Source organism: Mesoplodon mirus, assembly GCF_964341445.2.
Source record: "Mesoplodon mirus genome assembly, chromosome: 12".
Classification (NCBI taxonomy): Eukaryota; Metazoa; Chordata; class Mammalia; order Artiodactyla; family Ziphiidae; genus Mesoplodon; species Mesoplodon mirus.
The window spans coordinates 82843968-82870053 of NC_138988.1; the positions used below are offsets into that span (position 1 = coordinate 82843968).

General features: G+C 53.6%; 1 protein-coding gene across 2 annotated transcripts; it reads left to right on the top strand.

Moving 5' to 3' along the window:
• Positions 1 to 2349: 2349 nt before the first annotated feature.
• Positions 2350 to 25661, top strand: NOTCH4 (notch receptor 4). 2 transcript variants are annotated; one of them, XM_082639542.1, is made up of 30 exons: positions 2350 to 2531; positions 3333 to 3414; positions 3601 to 3893; positions 5484 to 5831; positions 5931 to 6053; positions 6164 to 6400; positions 6525 to 6680; positions 7138 to 7332; positions 8797 to 8910; positions 9991 to 10104; positions 10191 to 10313; positions 11337 to 11496; positions 12350 to 12495; positions 12906 to 13058; positions 13281 to 13398; positions 13637 to 13724; positions 14084 to 14237; positions 15922 to 16106; positions 17847 to 18099; positions 18349 to 18461; positions 19437 to 19960; positions 20536 to 20919; positions 21029 to 21204; positions 21748 to 21967; positions 22147 to 22228; positions 22323 to 22461; positions 22976 to 23271; positions 23512 to 23659; positions 24183 to 24280; positions 24449 to 25661. In XM_082639542.1, the coding sequence occupies exons 1-30, from the start codon at positions 2468 to 2470 to the stop codon at positions 25136 to 25138; spliced, it is 5976 nt and encodes a 1991-aa protein (XP_082495668.1). In that variant the 5' UTR covers positions 2350 to 2467; the 3' UTR covers positions 25139 to 25661. The 2 variants fall into 2 exon arrangements, with proteins under 2 accessions (XP_082495668.1, XP_082495669.1); XM_082639543.1 differs by lacking the exon at positions 5484 to 5831 and having other exon boundaries at positions 24449 to 25660.
• Positions 25662 to 26086: the final 425 nt, after the last annotated feature.

The window sequence follows — 26086 nt, forward strand, 5'->3', positions numbered from 1 at the left end:
GCCCGCATACCGCAAAAAAAAAAAAAAAAAAAAAAAAAAGAATGAAGCTAGCTCCGACTTCCCTGGTGGTGCAGTGGTTAAGAGTTTGCCTGCCAATGCAGGGGACACGGGTTCGAGCCCTGCTCCGGGAAGATCTCACATGCCGTAGAGCAACTAAGCCCGTGGGTCACAATTACTGAGCCTGTGCTCTAGAGCCCACGAGCCACAACTACTGAAGCCCGCACGCCTAGAGCCCGTGCTCCGCAACAAGAGAAGCCACCACAATGAGAAGCCCACGCACCACAACAAAGAGTAACCCCCGCTTAGCCCATACGTAGCAACAAAGACCCAATGCAGCCAAAAATAAAATAATTAATTTTTTTTAAAAAAAGAATGATATTGGCTCACGTGTCTCCTGGTGTATTGTACAGAGGACACAACATCACTTCTGTGGTATTCCTGGTCAGAAATGAATAAACTGAAGAAATAGCAGACATACCTAAATTTAGGAACAGTCTGCAAAGTAACTGAACTGTATCCTTCAAAACTATCAGTATAATGAAAGACAAAATCTAAGGAACTGTATCCTTTTATCTTGTTAAAATAAAGGAGACTGAAAAGACATGACAAATAAATGCAATGCATAATCCTAGATTAGATTCAGGACCAAGAAAAAAAGCTTTATAAAGGACATTATGAGGCAATTGGCAAATTTTGAGCATGGACTGTAGATTAGCTAATAGTATTGTATCACTCTAAGTTTCCTGATTTTGATGGCTGTACTGTGGTTATGTAAAAGAAGGTTCTTGGGGCTTCCCTGGTGCTGCAGTGGTTAAGAATTCACCTGCCAACGCAGGGGACACGAGTTTGAGCCCTGGTCCAGGAAGATCCCACTTGCCGCGGAGCAGCTAAGCCCGTGCGCCACAACTACTGAGCCTGCGCTCTAGAGCTCATGCTCTGCAACAAGAGAAGCCACCGCAATGAGAAGCCCGCGCACTGCAAGGAAGAGAAAGACCCGCTTGCCGCAACTAGAGGAAGCTCGTGTGCAGCAACGAAGACCCAACGCAGGCAAAAATAATTAATTAATTAATTAATTAATAAACCTTTAGAAAAAATAAAAATAACATCTCTAAAAAAAAAAAGAAGGTTCCTGTTCTTAAGAAATTCACACCGATGTATTTATGAGGAAAGGGATATATTGTGTGCAACTTACTCTCAAATGGTTCAGAAAAAAATACTAATGTGTATTTAGAAAAATAATGATAAAGCAAATGTGGTCAAATGATATCAATTGGTGAATCTGAGTGAAGAATATCCTGGAATAATTTTTAGTATTCTTGCCTCTTTTCTGTGAGTTTTAAATTATTTCAAAATAAAAAGTTAGTAATTTTAAAAAATTGTGCTGGCAAAGTATACTTATTGGCGTGGACAGGTACTCAGGGTGCACCAGGCTGGGCTGTGAGTGCCTCAATGCTGGGGCTGTGCACAGCTGCTGATGACACCTCTAACCACCCTGGACTCTCAGTTCTCTGAGCTGCTAGAGGAACTGGGTATGTGGCTGACCCCAAAGCTGTCCTGGGTTGACTCAAGAAGGTTGAATGAGTCAGGGCCCTGCATTCTCTTTTGTGATTTTATTTACTCCAATTTTTAATTCAATGACTGGCATTCCTTGCATCCCAGGGACCTCTGCGGTGGAGGGAGGGGGACATGGGAGGAGAGGAACCCACACAAATGCAGTATTTGCTATGGATAATCCAGACTGCAAAATTTAGTGGAGACAATGCTCGTTTATCACTGATGACGATCTTACACGTTCCCCTCCAAAAGAAGGCCTAGATTTCCCCCCAAACCAGCCCAGCATCTTCCCCATTTCCCAGAAGGAGAAAACTAACAGCCCAGCAAGGGCCAAGGGTAGACCCAGAAGTCCCCTGTGTTCCTTCTGCCAAGATGAGTGGGTGAAAGCGTGCAGATTCTCTGAGAAGCATCTGTACTGACCTCGCCAAACAAGCATCCTCTCCATGCAAGAGGAATAGGAGATCTCTCATCACCCCACACCTCTGTTTCCAGGTCCTGACCCCACCCCGCCCCCAGGGCATAGGGCAGCCACCTTGCAGTTCCCACCTCTAGAAAGGAGAGACCACAACAACAACAGGACTGGGACTGCTCCCAGGGGCCCCGTTCCCCCTTCTATCACTTGCACTCCAGCCACACTGTCCTTCTTCCTCGCCACCTCCCCAGGGGTTGTCAGGGACAGAAGGCCCCTCCCTCATCCCCCTCAATGTTCTTCCACTCCGCCCCCCCCCCATCACTAGGGTGTCCAGGACATTGTGTGACTCAGGAAACAGCTCAGACGTGAGGTTCGCAGCAGGCCGAAGAGGAGGAAGAAGGGGCCGTGGGAGCAGAGTGGGTGGTTATTGCCTCAGTGAGGGCTCTGAGGGTCCCACTGGAAGAGGCAGGGGGGGATCTGGGCTTGGGCAGGGGCTCTGGAATGCAGCCCCCTTCACTGCTGCTCCCGCTGCTGCTGCTGTGTCGGTCAGTCGTCCGGACCAGAGGTGAGGCGTGGGGTGGGAGAAGTGAGGGGACCCACCTTCCTTAGGAGGATGTCCAGTGGGCTGGGGACAGAGGGTCAAGCCCCATGCTTTGAGGCGACACTGGATGGAGAAGATTCTCAGCCCCCAAATGGGACTGCCGGCAGGGAGAGACAACTCTGCCCCTGCAGCTACACAGACCCAGGCTATGGGCCCCGTGCCAGGGGTGGTGACGGTAGGGGGGGATGGGCGAGAAGGTGCTCACCCCCAGGGAGAACCAAGTTGGCCCCGGAACTGGGGGACAGCGTGCTCTTACAGTCACGTTTAGGAGGAAGAGAGGGAAAAGAGGGACCACCTGCTAGGGGAAGAGATGACAGGGAACAGGAGATGGAGACGCGGGAAGGTCAAGGGCCCACCAAGTCCCTTTCTAGGTCCAGCTGTCCCCACCCCCCCGATGGCTCAATGCTGGGCCCTTCCGGGAGGAAATCCCTTCAATGCTTCAGCCATTCACCTCCCAGGAGTCCCCTCAGCCCCCCCCTCCTTATCCCTGTTGTCTTGCTTCCGAGGGATGGAGCCTGAAGCTGGACTTGGGAGGCCAGAGAATAAACAGGAAAGGAGGGGTGGGGATTAGTAACTGAGAGGCCTGGGATCTAGGGGGCTGGGGAGTGAGCACCACGTGGGGACTAGGAACAGGAGTATCAAGGCAATGGTGGTTCAGAGCACCTGTGTGGGGCTGCTGCAGGCAGGTCCCTCCGGAGCATCCAGGGGAGGAAAAGTGGAGCGTAATGCTCCCTGCTCCCATCTCATCCTCATCTCCATCTCTAGGGCTGCAGTGCGGGAGTTTCCCAGAACCCTGTGCCAACGGAGGCACCTGCCTGAGCCTATCTCAGGGGCAAGGCACCTGCCAGTGAGTGTACCTTGTGGGAGTGGCAGACTGGGAAGGGGAGTAGGGGAGGGGACGGGGAGAAGTGGGAAGAAAGGAGAAACGGAGGAGGTGAAGCAGATGAAGGGAAACAAATGAAGGCAAAGGAGGGAGGGAGGAGAGAAAGCAGAGGGCCAGGAAGTAAGCTCTCCTGTCTCCTCCCCTGCCCAGGTGTGCCCCTGGCTTCCTGGGTGAGACATGCCAGTTTCCGGACCCCTGCCAGGATGCCCAGCTCTGCCAGAATGGAGGCAGCTGTCAAGCCCTGCTTCCCACCCTTCCCAGCTCCCCCAGCCCTCCCTCTCCCTTGGCCCCCAGCTTCTTCTGCACCTGCCCCTCTGGCTTCACTGGTGAGAGGTGCCAGGCCCAGCTCAGGGACCCCTGTTCTTCCTTCTGTTCCAAAATGGGCCGCTGCCACATCCAGGCCTCGGGCCGCCCCCAGTGCTCCTGCATGCCGGGATGGACAGGTGAGCCCTGTTGGGGGCGGCGAGGAAGGGAGACAGGCAGGAGCAACGGGCTGGGCTGTGGGGTAGGAATGATGGAACTAGAGCCTGAGAGACTGCGAGCCCTTTGAGGAGAGAGGCCGAGGGAATCAACAAGCCAATTCTTGGTGAACCATTTACCCAAGATTGACATTCACCGACAGGATAGTACTGATTGCTAAGATGTTGAGGTATTTCCAAGCCAGCTGGTAAATAGCTACTGCCACAGCCCCCTTCGCACACCACCCTGACCGCTTTCCCAGCCCCTCAACCTCCCCTCGGTCCACTAGCTAGAGGGTTAATGCCTAGCACAGCAGGGGACTTCCAAGACTCTGCGTTCTGAGCACCTGAATGGCTTCTATTCTGAGTGGTGGAAACCCACACTGTCACCTGGGAAGACTGCAGTTTGTGGGCAGTGTGACGGGGAGCGGGTGCAGCCCTGGAGCGACAGAGCAGGACACGTGATGGGCAGGGTGTGCTACCATGAGGAAGTGGTCAGGGTGCCTGGACAGAGCTGCGAGACCCTGGAGAGAAAGGTTCCATAGCACCTCACCAGGATGGGGAGGGCTGGACCAGGCAGCAAAAGCCATGAGGTCAGAAAGTGCTTGGGATGTGTGTGCATCCAGGAGGGGATGCACTAGAGACAAAGATTCTCAAACTTGGGGAGGCACAGCAGTCACCTGGGAAGCCTTAAAAATACCAATGCCCTGTCCCACAGAGCGTGCCCTAGTGCATCTGGGGTGGGCCCAGGACATGGAGATTTTTTAACTGACGAGGAAATTCTGAGGAAACTAAGCCTGAGACTGGGTGTGAGAGACCAGGGTATGTGACAACAAGAAGGATGGTCAGTGGCAACTTGCCATGCCTTGTGCTTCAGAGTAGGGGCTCTGGGCGGCCCCTCCTCGGGTCCATTGCCAGCTCTGCCACTGACTAGACATGTGATCTTGCATAAGATATTTAAGCTGTCTGGGTCCTCAGTTGTCAGCCGATGTCCGCACTTCATAAGGTTGTTGTGGGGAAGAAAGGGGGCGATGCTCAGGAAGTGCTTACTTAGCTCAGTACCAGTGCCACTGCCGCCACCGCCACCATTCCCACTGGTGCACACGGCTGTGAAGTGAGTCTCTTTACCGTTATCCGGACCATTACACCCACTAAAGATCAGGAAATCAGGATAAGAGAGGCAAGACGACTGCCCGAGGGCACACAGCTGGCCGGGGCAAGGCAAGGGGTTAAGTCTCCTGTTTGCAGAGGCTGCATGCTTTCTAATTCACCACCAAGGTCACCACTAAAGGAACCCTAGGTCCCAGATTTTCCCAAGCAGGGCTGATTCACAGTACTCCCACCAACAGCTACATGTTCAGCTTTCAGCTTGAAAAACGTGGTCACTCCAGATACAACCCTCCCAAAGAATGATAAAAGTGAGGGTGACGGAATAGGGCAGTGAGGGTATGGGAGGGAAGGGAAGAAAATATGGAAATTCGACACGGAGATAATCCAGAGTGAGAGCTGGGTCATCTCAGAGGAGCTGGAATTTGTGCAGTGCTAGGAAAATGCGCCCCCTGTCCTCTGCCTCAGGTGAGCACTGCCAGCTCCGGGACTTCTGCTCAGCCAACCCCTGCGTCAACGGAGGGGTGTGTCTGGCCACATACCCCCAGATCCAGTGCCGCTGCCCACCTGGCTTTGAGGGCCATACCTGCGAACGCGATGTCAACGAGTGTTTCCTGGACCCAGGACCCTGTCCCAAGGGCACCTCCTGCCATAACACCCTGGGGTCCTTCCAGTGCCTCTGCCCCGCTGGGTGGGGGGGTCCACGCTGTGAGCTCTGGCCAGGACCCTGCCCCCCCAGGGGCTGTCCCAATGGGGGCACCTGTCAAGTGGTTCCAGGGAGAGACTCCACCTTCCACCTCTGCCTGTGTCCCCCAGGTATGTCCTCACAGGGGTCTTCCTGCAGCCCCTCTCTCTGGGCACGGAGGTTGTCTCCCATGGGTCCCCTTCCCTCAGCTGATTGCATGACCCTGTCAGGTTTCACAGGCCCAAGCTGTGAAGTGAATCCAGATGACTGTGTCGGGCACCAGTGTCAGAATGGGGGCACCTGTCAGGATGGGCTGGGCACCTACACCTGCCTCTGCCCAGAGGCCTGGGCAGGTGAGTCGTTTCAGCCAAGTTGATGGCACCAGTGGCCCACATGGTCAGCCCCTGTTCTCCACCCCTCACAGGGCCCCCAGCTCCAGCACCTCTCCCCTTCCCCTTGGCAGGCTGGGATTGCTCTGAAGATGTGGACGAATGTGAGGTTCAGGGTCCCCCTCGCTGCAGAAACGGGGGTACCTGCCAGAACTCAGCTGGCAGCTTCCATTGTGTGTGTGTGAGCGGCTGGGGGGGCACGAGCTGCGAGGAGAACCTGGATGACTGTGTTGCCGCCACCTGTGCCCCAGGATCCACCTGTATCGACCGTGTGGGCTCCTTCTCCTGCCTCTGCCCACCTGGCCGCACAGGTGTGACACGGGGTACAGGGAGGCGGGAGGTGGGAGGTGGAGATGGTACGTGACAGAAGCACCAGGAGGGCAGCTGGGAGCTTCAAGCGGCCTCTGAGAGCCTCGCCTCCACCCTGCCCTCCAGGCCTCCTGTGCCACATGGAGGACATGTGTCTGAGCCAGCCGTGCCACCGGGAAGCCCAGTGCAACACCAACCCCCTGAGGGGCTCCACATTCTGCGTGTGTCAGCCTGGCTACACAGGGCCCACTTGCCACCAGGACCTGGACGAGTGTCAGATGGGTGAGGCACCTCCACATGAGACCCTCTCTGAGCCCCCAGACAGCCTCTACACTGAAGAGGGAAACAGGCAAATTGTTTTCCAAATTAAAAATATAAACATCTTGGGGATTCCCTGGCGGTCCAGTGGTTAAGACTCCGCACTTTCACTGCCAAGGGCCTGGGTTCGATCCCTGGTTGGGAAACAGATCCCGCAAGCCACACGGTGGCCACGTAAATAAATAAACATCTTTTTTTCCTGAATTTATCCATTTTTGGCATCTCTGCCTTACACGGTCTTCTCACCAATCCTCAGCCCTCGAGGCCCCATTTAGTCCTCCTCCATTTTAAAGCCACAATCCCTTTCCCCACTTTGATCTCTTCAGCCACAAACAGGGTCCCCACACCTTCCCTGCCACTCTGGCCTCCTCACCCTTCCACCACTGACCCCTGTGGACTCCCAGATCTTCTCTCCTCCTAGCCCAGCAAGGCCCCAGTCCCTGTGAACACGGCGGCTCCTGCCTCAACACGCCCGGCTCCTTTGACTGCCTCTGTCCCCCTGGCTACACGGGATCCCGCTGCGAGGCCGATCACAATGAGTGCCTGTCACAGCCCTGCCACCCTGGCAGCACCTGCCTGGACTTGCTCGCCACCTTCCAGTGCCTCTGCCCACCAGGTACCAGCTGAGTGGGCCCTCAAGTAGAGGAGACGGGAGACTAATCCCGAATCCATTGGACGTGACCCCTCTAGAGCACAGATAGCCTCAGGCCGGTTGGGGTCAGATAGCAAAGAACGCTTCTCCTCCTCTCCTCACCGCCCAGATGAAAACTCTGGGAAACCCGACGGCCCCTGGGAGAAGGACTGCCACAGACGGTAGTGAGGCTGTGCACTGCTCAACTCTGCATTCATTTCATAGACACCGCAGGGTACACAAACGGGTCCACTGTACACAGAGGCCCATCAAGGGAGAGCAGATCAGCAGTTAATAAACTTTTCATGCTGCAGCCTCTGCTTATGCCAACCCAGAATGTTCCTCCTAATTACAGAATCTCTCCCCTGTAGAGACTGAGAGTAAACCTTTAAAATCCCAAAGGGTCTGTGTGCTTGAATTTGGTACAACGGGAAAGGAATGCTGCAAGGCTGCACCTACCTACAAGTTAGTGTTAAGGGGGGTAAACATCTCCCCAGGGAGACAGTGATAGAGCCAATATCAGGGAGCTGAATAAAACCAGAAAAATAACAGCTTACTTTGCGCCTGAGCGTCTTACATGCATTGTCTAATCTTTACAATAACCCTATGAAGTCAGCATTACTATGCCCATTTTATAAATGAAGACACTGAGGCACAGAGAGGTTATGTGACTTGTTGAAGGTTGCCCAGCTAGTAAGTGGCAGAGCCAGGATTCAACCCCAAAGCTCTGATAGTTTTACCCACTATACTACACAGCCTTCCTAAGCTGAGAAGCATCCAAAGAAAAATGCTGAGAAAACTATCCACTAATCCAAGGGACAAGGTTGTAGATCTCAAGGAGCTTCAGAGGCAGGTTCCCCAGGCAAGAAGAGGGAGGCAGCCAAGGTCCAGAGTCTGATCCAGCTTCAGTTCAGGGTGAGACAGTGGAGACCAGGAGGAGGTCAAAGAAGCAGGACAAGTATGCGAGTGACACAGGTCCCCAGACACCCTACAAATCCCCACCTTGGGGATCCCTGGTCTCCCTGGCACAGAGGTCTGCCCAGGTAGAACAAGAGGAGTGAATCACCTCCAAGCAGATGTGCATTTGTCACATTGGTACCTCGAGAACCTCCAGGCTGATCAGCCCTCCCGGGTGAGCCCTGCCTTCTGTGCACAGAGGAATGGCCCCAAAAGGCACTTCCCCGGAGCCCTCCCACATGTCCTGGCAGGTGCCCTGCTCCCTGAGCTTTCACACCTGAGGGGGGGCAAAGCCAAACACAGCAGAGCAGCAGGGCCTCGGGTTCATCTCTCCAAGCCACACGCAGACGGCCCCCTGGGCGGGGCTGCCTGCTGGGACACAGGGCAGGTCAGGGACAGGGCTGGTTCTAGAACCCTGGCCTCCTGGGCAGAAGGGGTGAGCAGCTAAGGCAAGGCTGGCCTGGCTGAGCCTCGCCCTTGACCCCTCCTCAGGCTTAGAAGGGCAGCTCTGTGAAGTAGAGACAGACGAGTGCGCCTCTGCCCCTTGCCTGAACCAGGCTGACTGCCACGACCTGCTCAATGGCTTCCAGTGCATCTGCCGGCCCGGTGAGTGCAGATTCCACTCCATGGTTCCAGCCAGGCAATCGCCCGTGGCCTCTTGAAGCTGTCTCGGGCCAGACCGAGGAGTGCCCCATTTCTCCAACTCCTTCTCTGTTCTCCAAACTCTCTTCTGTTACGTCCTCCAAATCTTCCCCTGCTTACTCGCCCACCCTCATCTCTGTCCTGCCAAGTCACCCAAATATCCCTCCTCTCCAGCCCTCCTGCAGAGTCCCCTGTACTCTCCCCCTGCATGCCGGGGATCCCCGGCTGCTCTTGGCACTGTTCACCATGGAGGCAGGGAAAGTCGCCCCAGGCCTTCCTTCTCCAGCTTCACGGGACATCCCTCTATTCCCTGTTATGATAATAACTGATGTTTATTGAATATTTACTCTAAGCCAGGCACCTGGCTATGTACTTTTCAGGCATTATCTCATTTAATTCTCTCAGTGGTACCATGAGTAGTTTATATTATCATTTCCCTTTTACAGGGGAATAAAATGGAGCCTAGAGAGGTTGGGTAGCTTGCCCAAAGTCACAGGGCTGGCAGGTGGCTGTTTCACCTTTATGCATCACCCTCCTGTCATCTCCACCTGTCCCAGGTGTCTTCTCTGGAAGTCCTCCAGGTTCACCTTTCCTAACAAGGGAAAGGGCCAGGACCTGTATTTATTCTTTTGATAAAATGTATTTTCAGCATTAGTACACATATCCAGTTATGCCTTATTTATATAAAGACTAAAGTTACCCGGTTATGCTCTATTTTGTCCTGAAATCCAAATCACTATTGGAGAAGCTCCCATATTGGTGCCTTCATTATATAATGACACATTTAGACAAAACCCCAAACCAAACCATTTGAAACAAGATTCTCTCCCTTGCAATTTGTAGCAATGTTATTTCTGTATTTGTAAAGAGAAGGCTAAATACCAGTGTTAACTCTTAATTTCTTGTTTGAATCCATGAAATCATGCCTGTAAAGCTCAAACATTTGTAACAAACTCCCTCATAAATCTAGAGAAAGTCAAGACAAGAAAAAAAAAAAAAAAAAGACCTTGGTCATCTCTCCACCCTCACTCCCAACCCCACCAGGATTCACGGGCCCCCAGTGTGAGGAGGACATCAACGAGTGCAGAAGCTCTCCCTGTGCCAATGGTGGGCAGTGCCTGGACCAGCCTGGATCATTCCATTGCAAGTGTCTCCCAGGTAAACTGGGGCTCAAACACTGGAGACGAGAGTGAGGGCAAGGGCAGACTTCCGTGCAAGTCCCTGACCCTCCTGCTGTGCCATAGGCTTTGAAGGCCCACGCTGTCAGGCGGAGGTGGACGAGTGTCTGAGCGGCCCATGCCCCACTGGAGCCAGCTGCCTTGACCTCCCAGGAGCTTTCCTTTGCCTCTGCCCATCTGGCTTCACAGGTCAGCAGGGGAGGCATTGGAAAGAACTGGAGGGGTATTTGAGTCCATTTGGGGGTACAGTAGAGGTCACTGATGGGCATTTGAGGATTGGGATGTGAGAACAGAATGAGAATGGAATCCCTTAAATTTATGCAGTGCAAAACCTGCACAACCGTACAGGAGCTGAGGGTGAGTGTTATTGTAGGACCCACATCAGGCCCAACATGAGTGGTATGACTGGGGAACAGGAGCAGAGGGTGAGGTTCAAAGGCAAGCCATTCGTTTGCTTATTTAGCAAACATTTATTAAGTGTCTACTATGCCAGACACAGACACAAAGTTGAGTAAGAGTTGCTATCCTCAAGTGGATTTAAATCTACTGTAGAGGGCTTCCCTGGTGGCGCAGTGGTTGAGAGTCCGCCTGCCGATGCAGGGGACACGGGTTCGTGCCCCGGTCCGGGAGGATCCCACATGCCGCGGAGTGCCTGGGCCCGTGAGCCGTGGCCGCTGAGCCTGCGCGTCCAGAGCCTGTGCTCCGCAACGGGAGAGGAAAAATCTACTGTAGAGAGACCAACAAGTTGATTATGGCCCAGAGACGTGCTCTGAGAGAGGAATGCACAGGATCCTGTAGGAACACAAAGGACTGGCCAACCCAGACTAGAGATGAGAAAGGATGGCTGAACAGAGTCTTAAAGACTGAGTAGGAGTTTGTCAAGACAGAATGCTAGGCAGCGTGTTTTAACTGCAGATAACTGCATGTGCAAAGGCACGGAGGGAAGAAAAGCACACCCCGCTTAAGGGAGTATAGGACATCCAGAGCTTAGGCTACAATGGGGCAAAGGTCAGAAACATAGCAATTGTAGGAAGGCCATGACATGCAGGACCCCATGTGTCATTCTGAAGAAGTTGGTATCCTGAGGCATAAGGGAGCCACTGAAGGACAGGTTCATGGGGAGGGAGCAAGTCATGCATAAGAAGCGGCCTTTGGCCCCATCAAGGACAGGGAGGGACTCTGTTTTCTCTCTGACCAATCTCCCCACCCCAGGTCATCTCTGTGAAATTCCCCTGTGTGCCCCCAACCTGTGCCAGCCCAAGCAAAGATGCCAGGATCCGGAGGAAGAGGCCCACTGCCTCTGCCCCAGTGGAAGCCCTGGCTGTGCCCCAGCTGAAGACAACTGCACCTGCCACCATGGGCACTGCCAGAGGTAACATCTTCCAGGCCCTCCCCATTTATAGTCTCCTCTGGGTCCTCCTCAGCTAGGGCAGGAGAAAAGAGCCAGTGAAGGGTGAGTCTGTAGGAAATGACCAATGGGGAATAGGAAGAAGATGGCAAAGTTCTGAGATCACAGCCAATGGGAGGGTTTGGTGAGTGTTATCCAATGAAGGGAGAGTTCATAAATAAAGAGGGAAAACAGAGGACTAGGGAGGTCAAAGCAGAAAGAAGAGTATTAAATCCCAGGACCAATTCATCTCATCATTCATTAGACAAATATTTATTGAGCATCTACTATGTGTGGATACATTTCCAGGCATTGGGGGAGTAACACAGAACAAAAGAGACAAGGTATCTACTCTCATGGAGCTTTGGTTCTAATGAGGAAAGATAGACAATAAACAAGTTATAGAAGGGATGGATGGATAGACAGATAGATAGATAGATAAATAGATAGACAGATAGATCTAGTTGGAGAAAATGAGTGGGGCAGGTAGGGCAGAAGGGGGACAATGCTGAGAGCAAAGATGCTGAGAAAGGGGCCAGAGTCTCAGGGCCAAAAAAGAAGAAGTCGGGCCTCCCTGGTGGCGCAGTGGTTGAGAGTCCGCCTGCCGATGCAGGGGACACGGGTTCGTGCCCCGGTCTGGGAGGATCCCATATGCCGCGGAGCGGCTGGGCCCGTGAGCCATGGCCGCTGAGCCTGCGCGTCCGGAGCCTGTGCTCCGCAACGGGAGAGGCCACAACAGTGAGAGGCCCGCGTACCGAAAAAAAAAAAAGAAGAAGTCATAGGGGTCTGACCAATGGGGAGGGGAGAAGAGAAAACCCCCCTTTCTTTTTATGACCAGATCCTCGTGTGTGTGTGATGTGGGTTGGACAGGACCAGAGTGTGACACAGAGCTGGGGGGTTGCGTCTCCACACCCTGTGCCCACGGAGGGACCTGCCACCCCCAGCCCTTTGGCTTCAACTGCACCTGCCCCACAGGTTACACAGGTGAGGTGCTCCCTAAACCGTATATACCCTGGGCTGACCACCATCTAAATCAAGGGCAAGGCCAGTGGAGACATGTGTCCAAAGGGGTCTGGGTCTCAGTCACCACCAAGAAGAATTGGGCACAGGCTGGGACTTCCCTGGTGGCCCAGTGGTTAAGACTCCACACTTCCACTGCAGGGGGTGCAGTTTCCATTCCTGGTCAGGGAACTCAGATCCCACATGCCCCACGGTGCGGCAAAAAAAAAAAAAAAAGAACTGGGCACGGGCTACAGAGGGTACGGGTGACATAAGAGGTAGTGAGAAAAGAAAAGAGGTTGGGGGAGGGGGATGAGGAAGGGAAGGAAAGGGAAGAGGAGGAAAAGAAGAGAAAAAGAGGTTTCCCTTTCTCAGACCCCACCCGCTTCCCTCAGGGCCCACTTGCAGCGAGGAGGTGACAGCTTGTCACTCAGCACCCTGTCTCAATGGTGGTTCCTGTAGCCCCAGTCCTGGGGGCTACTCCTGCACCTGCCCTCTGAGCCACACCGGGCTCCGTTGCCAGACCAGCATTGACCACTGTGCCTCTGGTGAGTGCCCACCATGTCCTGGGGCTGGGCCACAGGAGGATGGAGAAACTAGTCAGGGTATGTTTGTACCACATTTAAAAAAAAATTAACTGGACACAGTGAGCCATTGTTTGGGTGGGGAAGTTGCAGGGGGCTGGGGGGGTGCCCCGTGTGTGGTGTGACTGAGGCCACAGGCCAGGTTACAGGCAAGGAACCCAACCCCTCACAGCCTCCTCTCTCCAGCACCGTGCCTCAATGGGGGCACCTGTGTGAACAGGCCCAGCACCTTCTCCTGCCTCTGCACCACGGGCTTCCAGGGCCCACGCTGCGAGGGAAGGATCCGTCCCAGCTGTGCTGACAGGTGAGCAGGGCACAAAGACCCCTGGAGGGAGGGAGGGAGGGAGGGAGCCCTCCCCACCCTTCCTCTCCATCTCCTCGGGGGCGCCATGCTGCCTCTCATCCCACATCCCACATCCTTTCACTCTGCCTTCCCTCCTACTTTCCCATCTCCCCAGTGGCTGCCTGCCACCACATCACACACTCCCTCCCCTTGTGGCCCTGGCCTTCCTCCTACTGTGCCCTCTCTCTTTCTTATCCAGCCCCTGTAGGAACAGGGCAACCTGCCAAGATGGCCCTCAGGGTCCCCGCTGCCTCTGTCCCCCTGGCTACACAGGAGGCAGCTGCCAGGTGAGGGGCACTGAGCCAGGTGTGCTGAGGAGGGAGGGGCAGGAGAGCTCTAGTGAGAGGGCCTCGGTATTAAAAGGTGGCAGCAAGGAAGCTTAGGAGAGGTATCCACGTGAAAGGAGGTTTGGAAGTCTAGGAGTTGAGGTCTAGCTTGAGATTTGTATGGTTCACTGAAAGGATTTCTGATCCCAGCAACTGTTCTGGGATGTGGGTATGCAAGGAATCCAGGGAGGGTGACCTAGTCCCAGACCATTCAGGAGAGAGTTTTCAGGGTAAGGGATCTTGAGACACTGGCAGGGGACCATCTCTAGGCCTGGGAACCTGATGCTGTTTCCTGCCTCACGCTCCCTCCTAACCCTCAGATGCTGATGGACTCATGCGCTCAGAAGCCCTGTCCACACAATTCCCACTGCCTCCAGACTGGGCCCTCTTTCCAGTGTCTGTGCCTCCAGGGATGGACTGGACCTCTCTGCAACCTACCTCTGTCCTCCTGCCAGAAGGCTGCTCTGAGCCAAGGTACTGACCCAAGGACTATGGAGCAGATGAAGAGCAAAAGAGTGTCCTCCTCTACCCCACCCCTAAGGACATCCACACACAACATTTGGACAAACAGTGGACCAAGAGTCAAAGCAACACAGATAACCAGTTATTGATGCTGCAGCTCAACACCCAGGACAGCCTAACACAACTCAACTCCTAGCACCACGTTCAACACAACACAAGCCCCACCACCCAGCCCAGTCCACCAGACTCCAGTTTAACACAACCACCAGGGACACAACCCAGTGATCCAGTGTGGAACAACTCAGCACTGTCTTTACCACCATAACTCAACTAGAGTGAACCACGCTTAACCAACTACACTCAACACACTTCGCCATGCCCCACTCACTTGGATGTTATACCAACCCCTGGGTAAAAGAACACCCTCCTTGTTCAAATAAGTTTTGTTATGAGAAGAACTTAGGAAAGAGACCATTGTGAGGTTAGGGGATGGCTGATGGGAATCACTGTGAGAGAACATCAGAGGATGCAAAACCCAGGGGATGGACTTAGACCATTAGTTAAGCCACTTCAGGTGTCCCCACCTGAAGTTTCTCTTGAGTTCTTTCTTGCTTGAGACATTTAAAGCCAAGAATATAGTTGCTTATAATGCCCTGATAAGCCAAAGAAGAGGTATTTCTCTCCATTCTGACAAAACAGGCAGGAGGAGGAACTTGATTTTTTTTTTTTTTTAGTTGAGGTATAGTTGATTGACAATGTTGTGTTAGTTTCAGGTGTACAGCAAAGTGAATCAGTTACACATATACACATATCCACTCTTTTTTAGATTCTTTTCCCATATAGGCCATTACAGAGTATTGAGTAGAGCTCCCTGTGCTATACAATAGGTCCTTATTGGTTATCGATTTTTTAAAATTAATTTATTTATTTATTATTTATTTTTGGTTGCATTGAGTCTTTGTTGCTGCGCGCAGGCTTTCTCTAGTTGCGGCGAGTAGGGGCTGCTCTTCGTTGCGATGAGCGGGCTTCTCATTGCGGTGGCTTCTCTTGTTGTGGAGCACGGGCTCTAGGCGCGTGGGCTTCAGTAGTTGTGGCACATGGGCTTCAGTAGTTGTGGCTCGTGGGCTCTAGAGCGCAGGCTCCGCAATTGCGGCCCACAGGCTTAGTTGCTCCATGGCATGTGGGATCTTCCCAGATCAGGGCTCAAACCCATGTCCCCTGCACTGGCAGGCAGATTCTTAACCACTGAGCCACCAGGGAAGCCCTAGTTATCTATTCTATATAGAGTAGTGTGTATATGTCAGTCCCAGTCTCCCAGTTTATCCCTCCCCCACTTACCCCCTCGTAACCATAAGTTTATCTTCTACATCTGTAAATCTATTTCCGTTTTGTAGATAAGTTCATTTGTACCCTTTTCTTTACATTCCACATATAAGCAATATCATACGATATTTGTCTTTCTCTGTCTGACTTACTTCACTCAGTATGACAATCTGTAGGTCCATCCATGTCGGGAATTTGATGTTTTAATCTCTTCAGGGTCAAGAGTTACTGACTCCTCAGGCTCCGAGTGGCCTCCACCCACCCCAGGAATGTTAGTGGCCCCTCCATGGACCTCTCTGCTCATTGTCTGGAGCCCCTGAGCATCCTTCCACCCCACCTAGCTTTATCAATCCCTGTGTGTCTCTCTTCCCAGGCACAGAAATCTCTTCCCTGTGCCAGAATGGAGGCATCTGCGTCGACAGCGGCCCCTCCCATTTCTGCCACTGTCCCCCTGGATTCCAAGGCAGTATATGCCAGGAGAGGGTGAACCCCTGTGAGTCCAGGCCCTGCCAGCACGGGGCCACCTGCATGGCCCAACCTAATGGTTATCTCTGCCAGGTGAGAGGGTCTAGAGGATGTGGGGGAAGACAAAGTTGGGCTGGATGTGGGAAACAGCAGTCATGGGGCAGAAAGGGGAGGGGGAGAGGGCATTTCCTTTTCATTTACCCCACACATCCAACCAACCACCAAGTCAAGTTATTTTACCTCCTAAATATTTCTCAACTCTGTCCTTGCCCCTTCACCCTCATCCCACGGCCTTAGTCCAGGGCTTCGTTGCATTCTGCCCAGACACCTGCATCAGCCTCCTAACTATCACCCCTGCCTCCATGCTTGTCCTCCTAAAGCTTCAGCCTCTACTCCACCACTAGGGTGCTCTGTTGAAAATATTAAGCTGGCCTGTCCCTCTCCTGCTTAAAACCCTTCAGTGGCTGCCCACCTCTTTCTCAATGAAGTCCCAAGCCCGGCGCGACCCAGCCCTGCCTGCCTCTCAGGCCTCATCTCTCCCCGCCAACCCCTAACCCTGCTCCAGCAACACAAAACTGCAGCTGACTTCCCTACACCCCAGACTGGCTCTCTGGGGGCTTTCCTCGCCCCTCTTCCACTGGATGGTGCCCAGGAGGCGTCTGCCTCAGGGGAATGTCCCTAACTTCTCTCCAGACTGGGTCAGGGCCTTACCTTGGTGGTTCAGGTCACTGAGCAGGACAGGAAGGCAAAGCTGGGATTCAAGTCCAAGCAGCCTGATCCCTGTACTCACAAACACGAGTTTGGATAGAAGGCGTGATCCTTTAACCACCCTCTTTAACTTTTAAATTTTATTTTTTAACTTTTTGTTATGAGCGTTTTCAAACATACACAAAAGCAGTGTACTGATTAGTAGTGAACCCCCATGTACCCATTACTCAGCTCTATTTCCTCTTTCATGAAACTCCTTCCTCCAGAAGTTTCCAAACATGCCCCTCGTCTGCTTCTTCCAGCCCTCTGGCCATTCCTCGGATGCTTTATGAATCCCTTTTCCTCCATTTTTCTGAAGACTTCCTGGTACTCCATTCTTGCCCACTCTCCTTCCTCCTGCGAGAACTTGGCACATGATACAGACCTCATCAATGACTCTTCTCTCACTAGCAAAATGATATGAAATAATTAGAAAATGGTTAAGGTCATCAGTTATGGAGCCATAGACTTGCATCGAATCCCGGCTCTGCCACCTACCAGCTGTGTGGCTTGGGCAAGTCACTCATCTTTCAAGGAATCAGTTTCCTTTTCTGCAAAGTGAGACTCAAATGAGATGATCCATATAGAGGGTTGTTAGGAGGGTTTTATGAGGTTATGTATATAAATCATGCAATCAATGCCAGCTGTCTCTCCTCTGGTTGACTGAGAATTTCATGGAAGCAGGGATGAGTTCTAATTTTCTCTGTATTCCTAGAGCCTGAAAAGGTGCCTGGCACAAAGCAGGTGTTCAATAAATGATTATAAATTAATTAAGCGTGAGAGAACCCAGTGGGTGTGTGGCTGGGGGAAGAAGGATTTTTCAAAAACGGAGCTATATCTAGTGGCAATGAATCAAAGAGATTGTTTGGGACTGGGAAGTGATTAAGCTGCGTATTATCAAATAATTGTGTATCATGTGGAGTTGAAGTAAAAGGGTTAAGCTACACGTGGCTGTGATGGATGGTGAGCTGAGTGATGCTTTGAGTTGGAAGGTGGGGTGCTGGCAGACTACCTGGAGCTGGGTCCCCTAGAGTGCCAGGATGGGCTCATTTACTGGTTCCCTGTCTGACCCTCTTTGCCTACAAGTGTACACCAGGCTACAGTGGACAGAACTGCTCAAAGGAAACTGATGCTTGTCAATCCCAGCCCTGTCACAACCATGGAACGTGCATCCCCAAACCTGGAGGCTTCCACTGTGCCTGCCCTCCAGGCTTTGTGGGGCTGCGCTGTGAGGGGGATGTGGATGAGTGTCTGGACCAGCCCTGTCACCCCACAGGCACTGCAGCCTGCCACTCTCTGGCCAATGCCTTCTACTGCCAGTGTCTGCCTGGACACACAGGTAAGGTCTGAGAGAGGGGGTATGGGCATTTCTGGGCACAGCTGAATTGACCATGGAAACCCAGACAATCCCCACCCATGAGGCAGCCTAGTCATCTAGTCCATCCCCCTGCCTCTACGCCCCACGCCAGAGAACATGCCCACCACCCCTTTGCCTGTGCGGCTAGTGCTGGGCCATCTCCCAGAAATGAGCTAGGAAGGAGGCAGCGACTGAAACAGAGTGTTATGTTTAACCCCACCCCTGCCACAGGCCAGTGGTGTGAAGTGGAGCTAGACCCGTGCCAGAGCCAGCCCTGCTCCCACGGAGGGTCTTGTGAGGCCACAGCAGGACCACCCCCAGGATTCACCTGCCACTGCCCCCAGGTGAGTGACCACAAAGCTGCTTTCTCTGTTGCCCCCAACGCTGACGTAAGGTGAGAATGCCTGAGCCGGGAACCTGGGGGAGCACTGGAGTGGGAATTATTGGAGAAAGCCATCTCATGTCCACAGTGGTAAGTGGCTCTCAGCAGCAGTCGTGGGGAAAGGCAGGATCAGGTGGGAGCATGAATGGAACTTTCAGAAATCATGGGCATTGCCTAAGGGAAGGTCCCCAAGGCCAGCTGGGTGAGCTTGGATAAGTTCTTTTAACTCCATGTGTGTATTTGTTTATAGACCTCAGATGCATAAAAGTGGGTTAATCTTAAGCCTTGGTTCATGATACACTAACGTACAAACTAACATTAGTTTATGTACTGCCTTCTTTTAATTATCCTTACAAGTTAACACCCATGAACCTAAAACAAGAATTACAATATTAATAATAACTTTCATGTACTTATGTCCTCCTGTATCCTGTTCCCCTTCCAGAAGAAGAGAAAGTACATAATCCTATCTCCAAGGATCAAGATAATATAGTATTAGTTCAATTACTATTACTCTATTAACAGTTTCATCTTCCAGGACTCACATCATGATGACAGTTCACACATGTTTTGTTTTGTTTTGTTTTAAATTGGTGTATAGCTGATTTACAATGCTGTGTTCAGGTATACAGCAAAGTGATTCAGTTATACAGCAAAGTGATTCAGTTATACATGTACATATATTCATTCTTTCACCCACGTTCTTGCGAACAGCTGTGGTTCATCCATTCTCCCCACTATGCAATACGTCACTGTATGGAAAGGGGGGGACATGGTTTCAACTACTGTAAAATGATGAATTTGATGTTCTCTGAGGTCCCTTCCAGATATGAGAATCTAGGACCCTCTGAGTTATCTTAATGCAGGGGTTATCTTAAGGGAAGGTGGGGAGAATAATACAAGGTCCTTCCCACAATCTCTCTCCTCCTCTCCGCAGGGTTTTGAAGGCCCCACCTGCAGCCACAGAGCCCCCTCCTGCGGTCTCCATCACTGCCACCACGGTGGCCTATGTCTGCCCTCCCGCAAGCCTGGATTCCCACCCCGCTGTGCCTGCCTCAATGGCTATGGGGGCCCTGACTGCCTGACCCCACCCGTTCCTCCAGGCTGTGGCCCTCCTTCTCCATGCCTACACAATGGCAGCTGCTCAGAGACCCCTGGGCTGGGGGGCCCAGGCTTTCGATGCTCCTGCCCTCCCAGCTCTCCAGGGCCCCGGTGCCAGAGGCCTGGAGCAAAGGGATGCGAGGGCAGAAGTGGAGATGGGGCCTGCGACGCTGGCTGCAGCGGCCCAGGAGGAAATTGGGATGGTGGGGACTGCTCCCTGGGGGTCCCAGACCCCTGGAAGGGCTGCCCCTCCCATTCTCGGTGCTGGCTTCTCTTCCGGGATGGGCAGTGCCATCCGCAGTGTGACTCTGAAGAGTGTTTGTTTGATGGCTATGACTGTGAGACTCCTCCAGCCTGCACGTGAGTCTGAAACCCTGACGGTCTGGGCGGGGGCAGGGTGAGGGCAGAAGGAAGGACATAGATGTCTCTCGAGTTACAGCATGACCACAGCCTCAAGCTTCAGGGAGTTTCCACCCTAATAACCATTGCTAATTAGGGGTATAAGACGCTAGACCCTAACCCAGAGGAATGGGGCAGCATGAATATTTAATGTGGGGACCAAGAAAGAGGGCACTGCCTCTTTCAGAGCTACCCTCTGAGAGCTGTGCGATCTCTGGCCTCAAGCTTCTCTCTCTAAGCCCTGTTGCCATGGAGTATCTCCCCTAGCAACCAGCATCCCTGAGGCAAAAGGGCTTCCCTTCAGGGAGACAGGAGTTTGGGAGGGTGGAGAGTGGGGACAGTGTTAGGAAACAAAGGTGTCAGTAGACGTTAGGGTGTCTGGACTACCTACCGCCCAGGGTCTAAGCCCATTACTCCAGAGCTGCCCCCACTTAGCAACCAGAGCCCCAGAGGCTGTGGAATATCAGGAATTCTCTCTGGGATGAGGAAGTCAGGTTTCTTTTGGGGTCCTGAGTCCCCGTCTCCTCAACCCACAGTCCAGCCTATGACCAGTACTGCCGTGATCACTTCCACAATGGACACTGTGAGAAGGGCTGCAACACTGCAGAATGTGGCTGGGATGGGGGCGACTGCAGGCCCGAAGATGGGGATTCGGAGTGGGGGCCCTCCCTGGCCCTGTTGGTGGTGCTGAGCCCCTCAACCCTGGACCAGCAGCTGCTTGCCCTGGCCCGGGTGCTGTCCCTGACTCTGAGGGTAGGGCTCTGGGTAAGGAAGGATAGTGATGGCAGGAACATGGTGTACCCCTATCCTGGAGCCCAGGCCGAAGAGGAGCTAGGAGGAGCCCCAGATCCCTCTCACCATGAGAGAGCAGCCCCTCAAACACAGCCTACAGGCAAGGAGACGGACTCCCTCAGCACTGGGTAAGAAGGCTGAGAGGCGGGGGAGAGGGGGCAGACATTAGTTTTTTAACCAGCAGAGGGAAGGGAACCAGGGACCAACTGAGGGGTCTCTGAGGTGCCTTCCCCGCAGGTTTGTGGTGGTGATGGATGTGGACTTGTCCCGCTGTGGCCCCGACCATCCTGCATCCCGCTGTCCCTGGGATCCTGGGCTCCTGCTCCGCTTTCTTGCTGCGATGGCCGCAGTGGGGGCCCTGGAGCCCCTACTGCCAGGACCCCTGCTGGCTGCCCACCCTCGTGCAGGCACCGGTAGGTGGCCCCGTCATTTCCCCTGACTTTGCTCCCAGGCCAGCTTTCATGCCAGCAACCAGCAATGAAGTCAAATGAAACAGAAGCGCTGGAACCCCAAATGTTCTTTGTGGAGACTTACCTTTGTTAACGTTCATCTTCAGCTAGATCTCCTCATGGCCCATTTGCTCTGCAATCTCCTTTACTTCCCTCGGTACTTTATTCTAACCTCTATCACAGACCACTCACAAACCTTGGGTTCTGGTCTATTCTACTAAGCCGAGAGTATCCAACCATCCCCGTATCAAACAATTCATAGCACATGAAAGAATAATAGCTCTTATATACCACTTACTATGTGCCAGGCCTTGCTCTAAGCATTTTACCGTATTAACTTATTTAATCCTCCCAACGACCCCTATGAGGCAAGTACTGTTATTATTCCCATTTTACAGTTGAGGAAACTGAGGCAAAAAGAGGTTACTGCACTTGTCCAAAGGTCTCACCAGAGTACCCAGCCTCACCAGGAATGGCCTCTTTTTCTGACTGTCTCTCTTCCACCAGAGCCCCCCGCCAACCAGCTTCCCTGGCCTGTACTGTGCTCGCCCGTGGCCGGGGTGCTTCTCCTGGCCCTCGGGGCTCTTCTCGTCCTCCAGCTCATCCGCCGGAAGCGCCGAGAGCACGGGGCCCTCTGGCTGCCCCCTGGGTTCACTCGAAGGTCTCAGACTCAGCCAGTTCCCCGCCGACGCCGGCCCCCCCTGGGCGAGGACAACATCGGCCTCAAGTGAGAGTGAGAAAGAACTGGGGCTCAGGGAGGGGACTCTTTCCTGTGGAGATATTTATGACCAGAAGCAATAAGAGATGCTATGCAGAAGTTGAAGACATGGGAAGGGGAGAGGGGTGGGAAGACTGCTGGAAATCTTAGGGACCCTGAAGGTCTTCTACCCACCCACCCCCTTCCAGGGCACTGAAACCAGAGGCAGAAGTTGATGAGGATGGAGTTGTGATGTGCTCAGGCCCCAAGGAAGGAGAAGAGGCAGACCAGGTGAAAGCACTGGGGCAGGAATGGTCCTAAAGTGATGGAGGGGTTGAAGGGACAAGTCAACCATCCTTCACTGATCCTTCTTCTGATCCCCAAGGCTGAAGAAATGGCCTCACCCTCCAAGTGCCAGCTCTGGCCTCTGAGTAGTGACTGCCAGGAACTCCCCCAGGCAGCCATGCTGACTCCTCCCCAGGATTCTGAGATGGATGTCCCTGATGTGGACACCCGTGGACCTGGTACGTGAGCCAACCCAGACCAAGAAAATGAAAACTCCCTTTGACCCTTTTAGAATCAGAAAGTCCTTTGATATCAGAACTGGAGAAACTAATATTAGAGTGAGTGCTTCAAACAGCCATTCTCAAAGTGTGGTCCCAGGACAGAAGAATCAGCATCACCAGGGAAATTGTTAGAAATATAAATTCTCAGGTTCCACTCCAGAGCTACTGATGCAGAAATTCAAAATATTGGGGAATCTGTGTTTTAACAAGCCCTGCAGGTGAGTCTGATCCAGGACTCAAGTGTGAGAATCACTGCCCTAGAACGTTAGAGTATTAAGGCCTGATGCTTCCTTTTACAGATGAGGAAACCAAAGCCCAGAGAAAAATAAAGTAGAAAGTCACTTGACTAAAGCCACACACAATCAAGAACCCAAGCTGGGCTTCCGGACACCTCAAGCTGTGATTCTCCCTGAGCCTCCATGTTCTCCCCTTTCCCCAGTTGTCTCCCATTCTTCATGTCTCTCACCCACAGATGGGGTGACACCCCTGATGTCAGCAGTCTGCTGTGGGGGAGTGGAGTCCAGGACCTATCAGGAGACATGGCTGGGAAGCCCTGAGCCCTGGGAACCTCTGCTGGGTGGAGGGGCCTGTCCCCAGGTTCACACCGTCGGCACTGGGGAGACCCCCCTGCACCTGGCTGCTCGATTCTCCCGGCCAACCGCTGCCCGCCGCCTCCTTGAGGCAGGAGCCAACCCCAACCAGCCAGACCGGGCAGGGCGCACCCCCCTTCACACCGCTGTGGCTGCTGATGCTCGGGAGGTTTGCCAGGTCAGTGCACACTGGGGTTGCTAAAGGAAACGAGGCAAACTTACAAGTGAGGCTGGGCAATAGCATCCTCTGGATTTGGCAGAGAGGAAGGTGATGTGAGACTGGGGACTGAAAGAGAAACAAGAACAGATGATGAATATGGATTCGGAGGTGGTTAACAGTGTGAGGGACCTTAGCTAGCAGTCCAGATATACCAGGGGTCACTGGCCCTCTCTGCCGCCCCACCCCACCCCGCCCCAGCTCTTACTCCGCAGCAGACAGACTGCAGTAGATGCGCGGACAGAGGATGGGACCACAGCCCTGATGCTGGCCGCCAGGCTAGCTGTTGAGGACCTGGTTGAAGAACTGATTGCAGCCCAAGCAGATGTGGGGGCCAGAGATAAATGGGGTATGGATCTGGGGAAGTTGATGTTGTGCTATCCAAGAAGTTGAGCAAATGGGGTGTGAGATGAGATGCAAAAAAGGGGGGTCAGCAGAGGGACCAACTGGAAGCTGGGGCATTCCCTCCCACCCTGCTGTCAAGGCGGTAAATCTGCAGTGCGGTAGCAGTAGGCAGCAAGTGAGTCTTCCCTCATCATCCTCAAACACACACACACACACACACACACTACCCTAGTCCACTGGGAACTAGGATGGGGGAAGAGTGTGAGAAGGGAGGGGGTCTCGTGGGAGGGACGTGGTCTGCCGGTCCCACCGACCCCAGAACAATGCCCCATTGTCCCTCCCGCGCGCCGGTGACGTCACTGGGGCAACGCTTCCTGCAAGCCGGCGGTCACCCGGGCAACGCTTCCGCCTTTGAGGGACCCGGCGGGCTGAAGAGCCCTTCCCCCAAGTCCAGAATCCGTGGGAAACAGGAACCCAGGCGTCGGGCCCCCAGCCTCGGGGTAACAACCTCTCACGTGGTGCCCTAGGAAAAACCGCGCTGCACTGGGCCGCCGCCGTGAACAACGCCCGGGCCGCCCGCTCCCTTCTCCAGGCCGGAGCCGATAAAGACGCACTGGACGGCAGGGTTAGACCGGGTAGCGGGCCCCCCACAATTAAGCTGACGCGGGAGAGGTGCAAAGCGCCGGAACTCCGAAAAACCTGAAGGGGGAGGGACCACCGGTCAAGTAGGAGGGCCAGTCCTGTGGGCGTGGCCTTCCCTGACCGCCCCCCCCGTCTGTTTCCTCCCGGGCAGGAGCAGACGCCGCTGTTCCTGGCGGCCCGAGAAGGAGCCATGGAGGTAGCCCAGCTGCTGCTGGGGCTGGGAGCCGCCCGAGGGCTGCGGGACCAAGCCGGGCTAGCGCCCGGGGACATCGCCCGCCAGCGCAACCACTGGGATCTGCTGACGCTGCTGGAAGGGGCGGGACCACCGGAGGCTCGTCAAAAAGCCACGCCGGGCCGCGGCGCCGGCGCCTTGCAGCGCGCGCGGACTGCATCAGGAAGCGTGCCCCCGCGTGGGGGCGGGGCTCAGCCGCGCTGCCGGACGCTGTCAGCCGGAGCCTATCCTCAAGCCCGGACTTTGTCCGTAGACTTGGCCGCCCATGGGGGCGGGGCCTATTCGCACTGCCGAAGCCTATCGAAAGGAGCAGGAGAAGGCCCGCCCCTCCGCGGCCGTAGGTTTTCTGCAGGCATGCGCGTGCCTCCGTCCAACCCTGCAATAGTGCGAGGAAGATCCGGGGTCGCGGCCGGGAGCGGGGGTGTGGCCTCAGCTGTAGACTGGCCCTGCGATTGGGTGGCTCTAGGAGCCTGCGGCCCCGCCTCCAACACTCCAATCCCGCCTCCTTGCCTTACTCCGTCCCCTGAGCGGGGATCCCCTCAAGTTGCATGGGGTCCCCCAGCCCACCAAGTAATACCCTTAAATGCGGGAGGCGAGGGTCAGAAATAAAAGGCTGCATGTCAGGGAGGGATTCTAAAAGTGAGTACTCATTAAATGACAAACAGTATGGAAGGCCTCCAGATTTTAAGATCCTTGAGCCTCAAAAGTGAGGGGTCATGAGTGTAGTGTCTCTCCCAAAATGGTGTATGCCATATCGTCTTCCACGTGGAGAAACTGCAGCCCTGGAAAGAGGGTTCGGGGTGCTGGGATGAAGCAGGCCCAGCCTCTCTCACAGAAAATAAGGATGAGGTGTTACAGGAGGATGGGGTAGGATGGGAGAAGTACCCCTGAACCAAGAACTGCAGACAGAATGTAAGATGCTCTTTCCTGTATATTGTTCCCAAAGGGAGCCTCTATCGCCTGTAACCCCCAGTACCCACAAACGGCTGACAGATATTTATTGAGCACCTCCTGTGTGCCAGGCACTGTGTAGGCACAGAAGGCAGGGCCAAGGGTCACTCCAGCTGATGACTCCTTGCATTCTCCCCACCTCACCCCACCCCCAAACAAACCACTGCAGGGATGAAGTGCCACTCTTCTAGCCACCACTATATCTAAGAACTCCAAATCTGTCACCCCATAATAAGGCTGATTTGAAGTGTTACCATCTTTTGGAGGGGTTGGGGAATGGAAAAAACACGAGGTTGACTGCAGAGTGTTTTCAGAATTTTGTGCCCTAGGTTCAACATTTGGATGGAAGCTTTGAGTATACTTTTAAGAGCAGGAATAAGTAGATTTGGGGTCCTATGTTAACTTAGCGTATCATCTAAAGGCAAGAGTCTCTAGTAGCCCAATGAGAAACCACACACACACTAAACCATGCATATACCCTTTGTCCCTCTTCCAAGGGCATTTTTTTTTATAGCCACTTGGGAGATTCCTGAGGCCTCATGTAGAGGGAGGTGGAGAGAGCACCTCAAACTTTAACCACCATTCAGCAATATAGTTATACCTCTT

Coding starts and splice junctions, on each gene's coding strand:
- NOTCH4 (XM_082639542.1), top strand. CDS start 2,468: ATGCAGCCCCCTTCACTGCTGCTCCCGCTGCTGCTGCTGTGTCGGTCA. Junction 5,832..5,930: donor CCTCTGCCTGTGTCCCCCAG/GTATGTCCTCAC, acceptor TGACCCTGTCAG/GTTTCACAGGCCCAAGCTGT. Junction 21,205..21,747: donor CCACCCTCGTGCAGGCACCG/GTAGGTGGCCCC, acceptor CTCTTCCACCAG/AGCCCCCCGCCAACCAGCTT.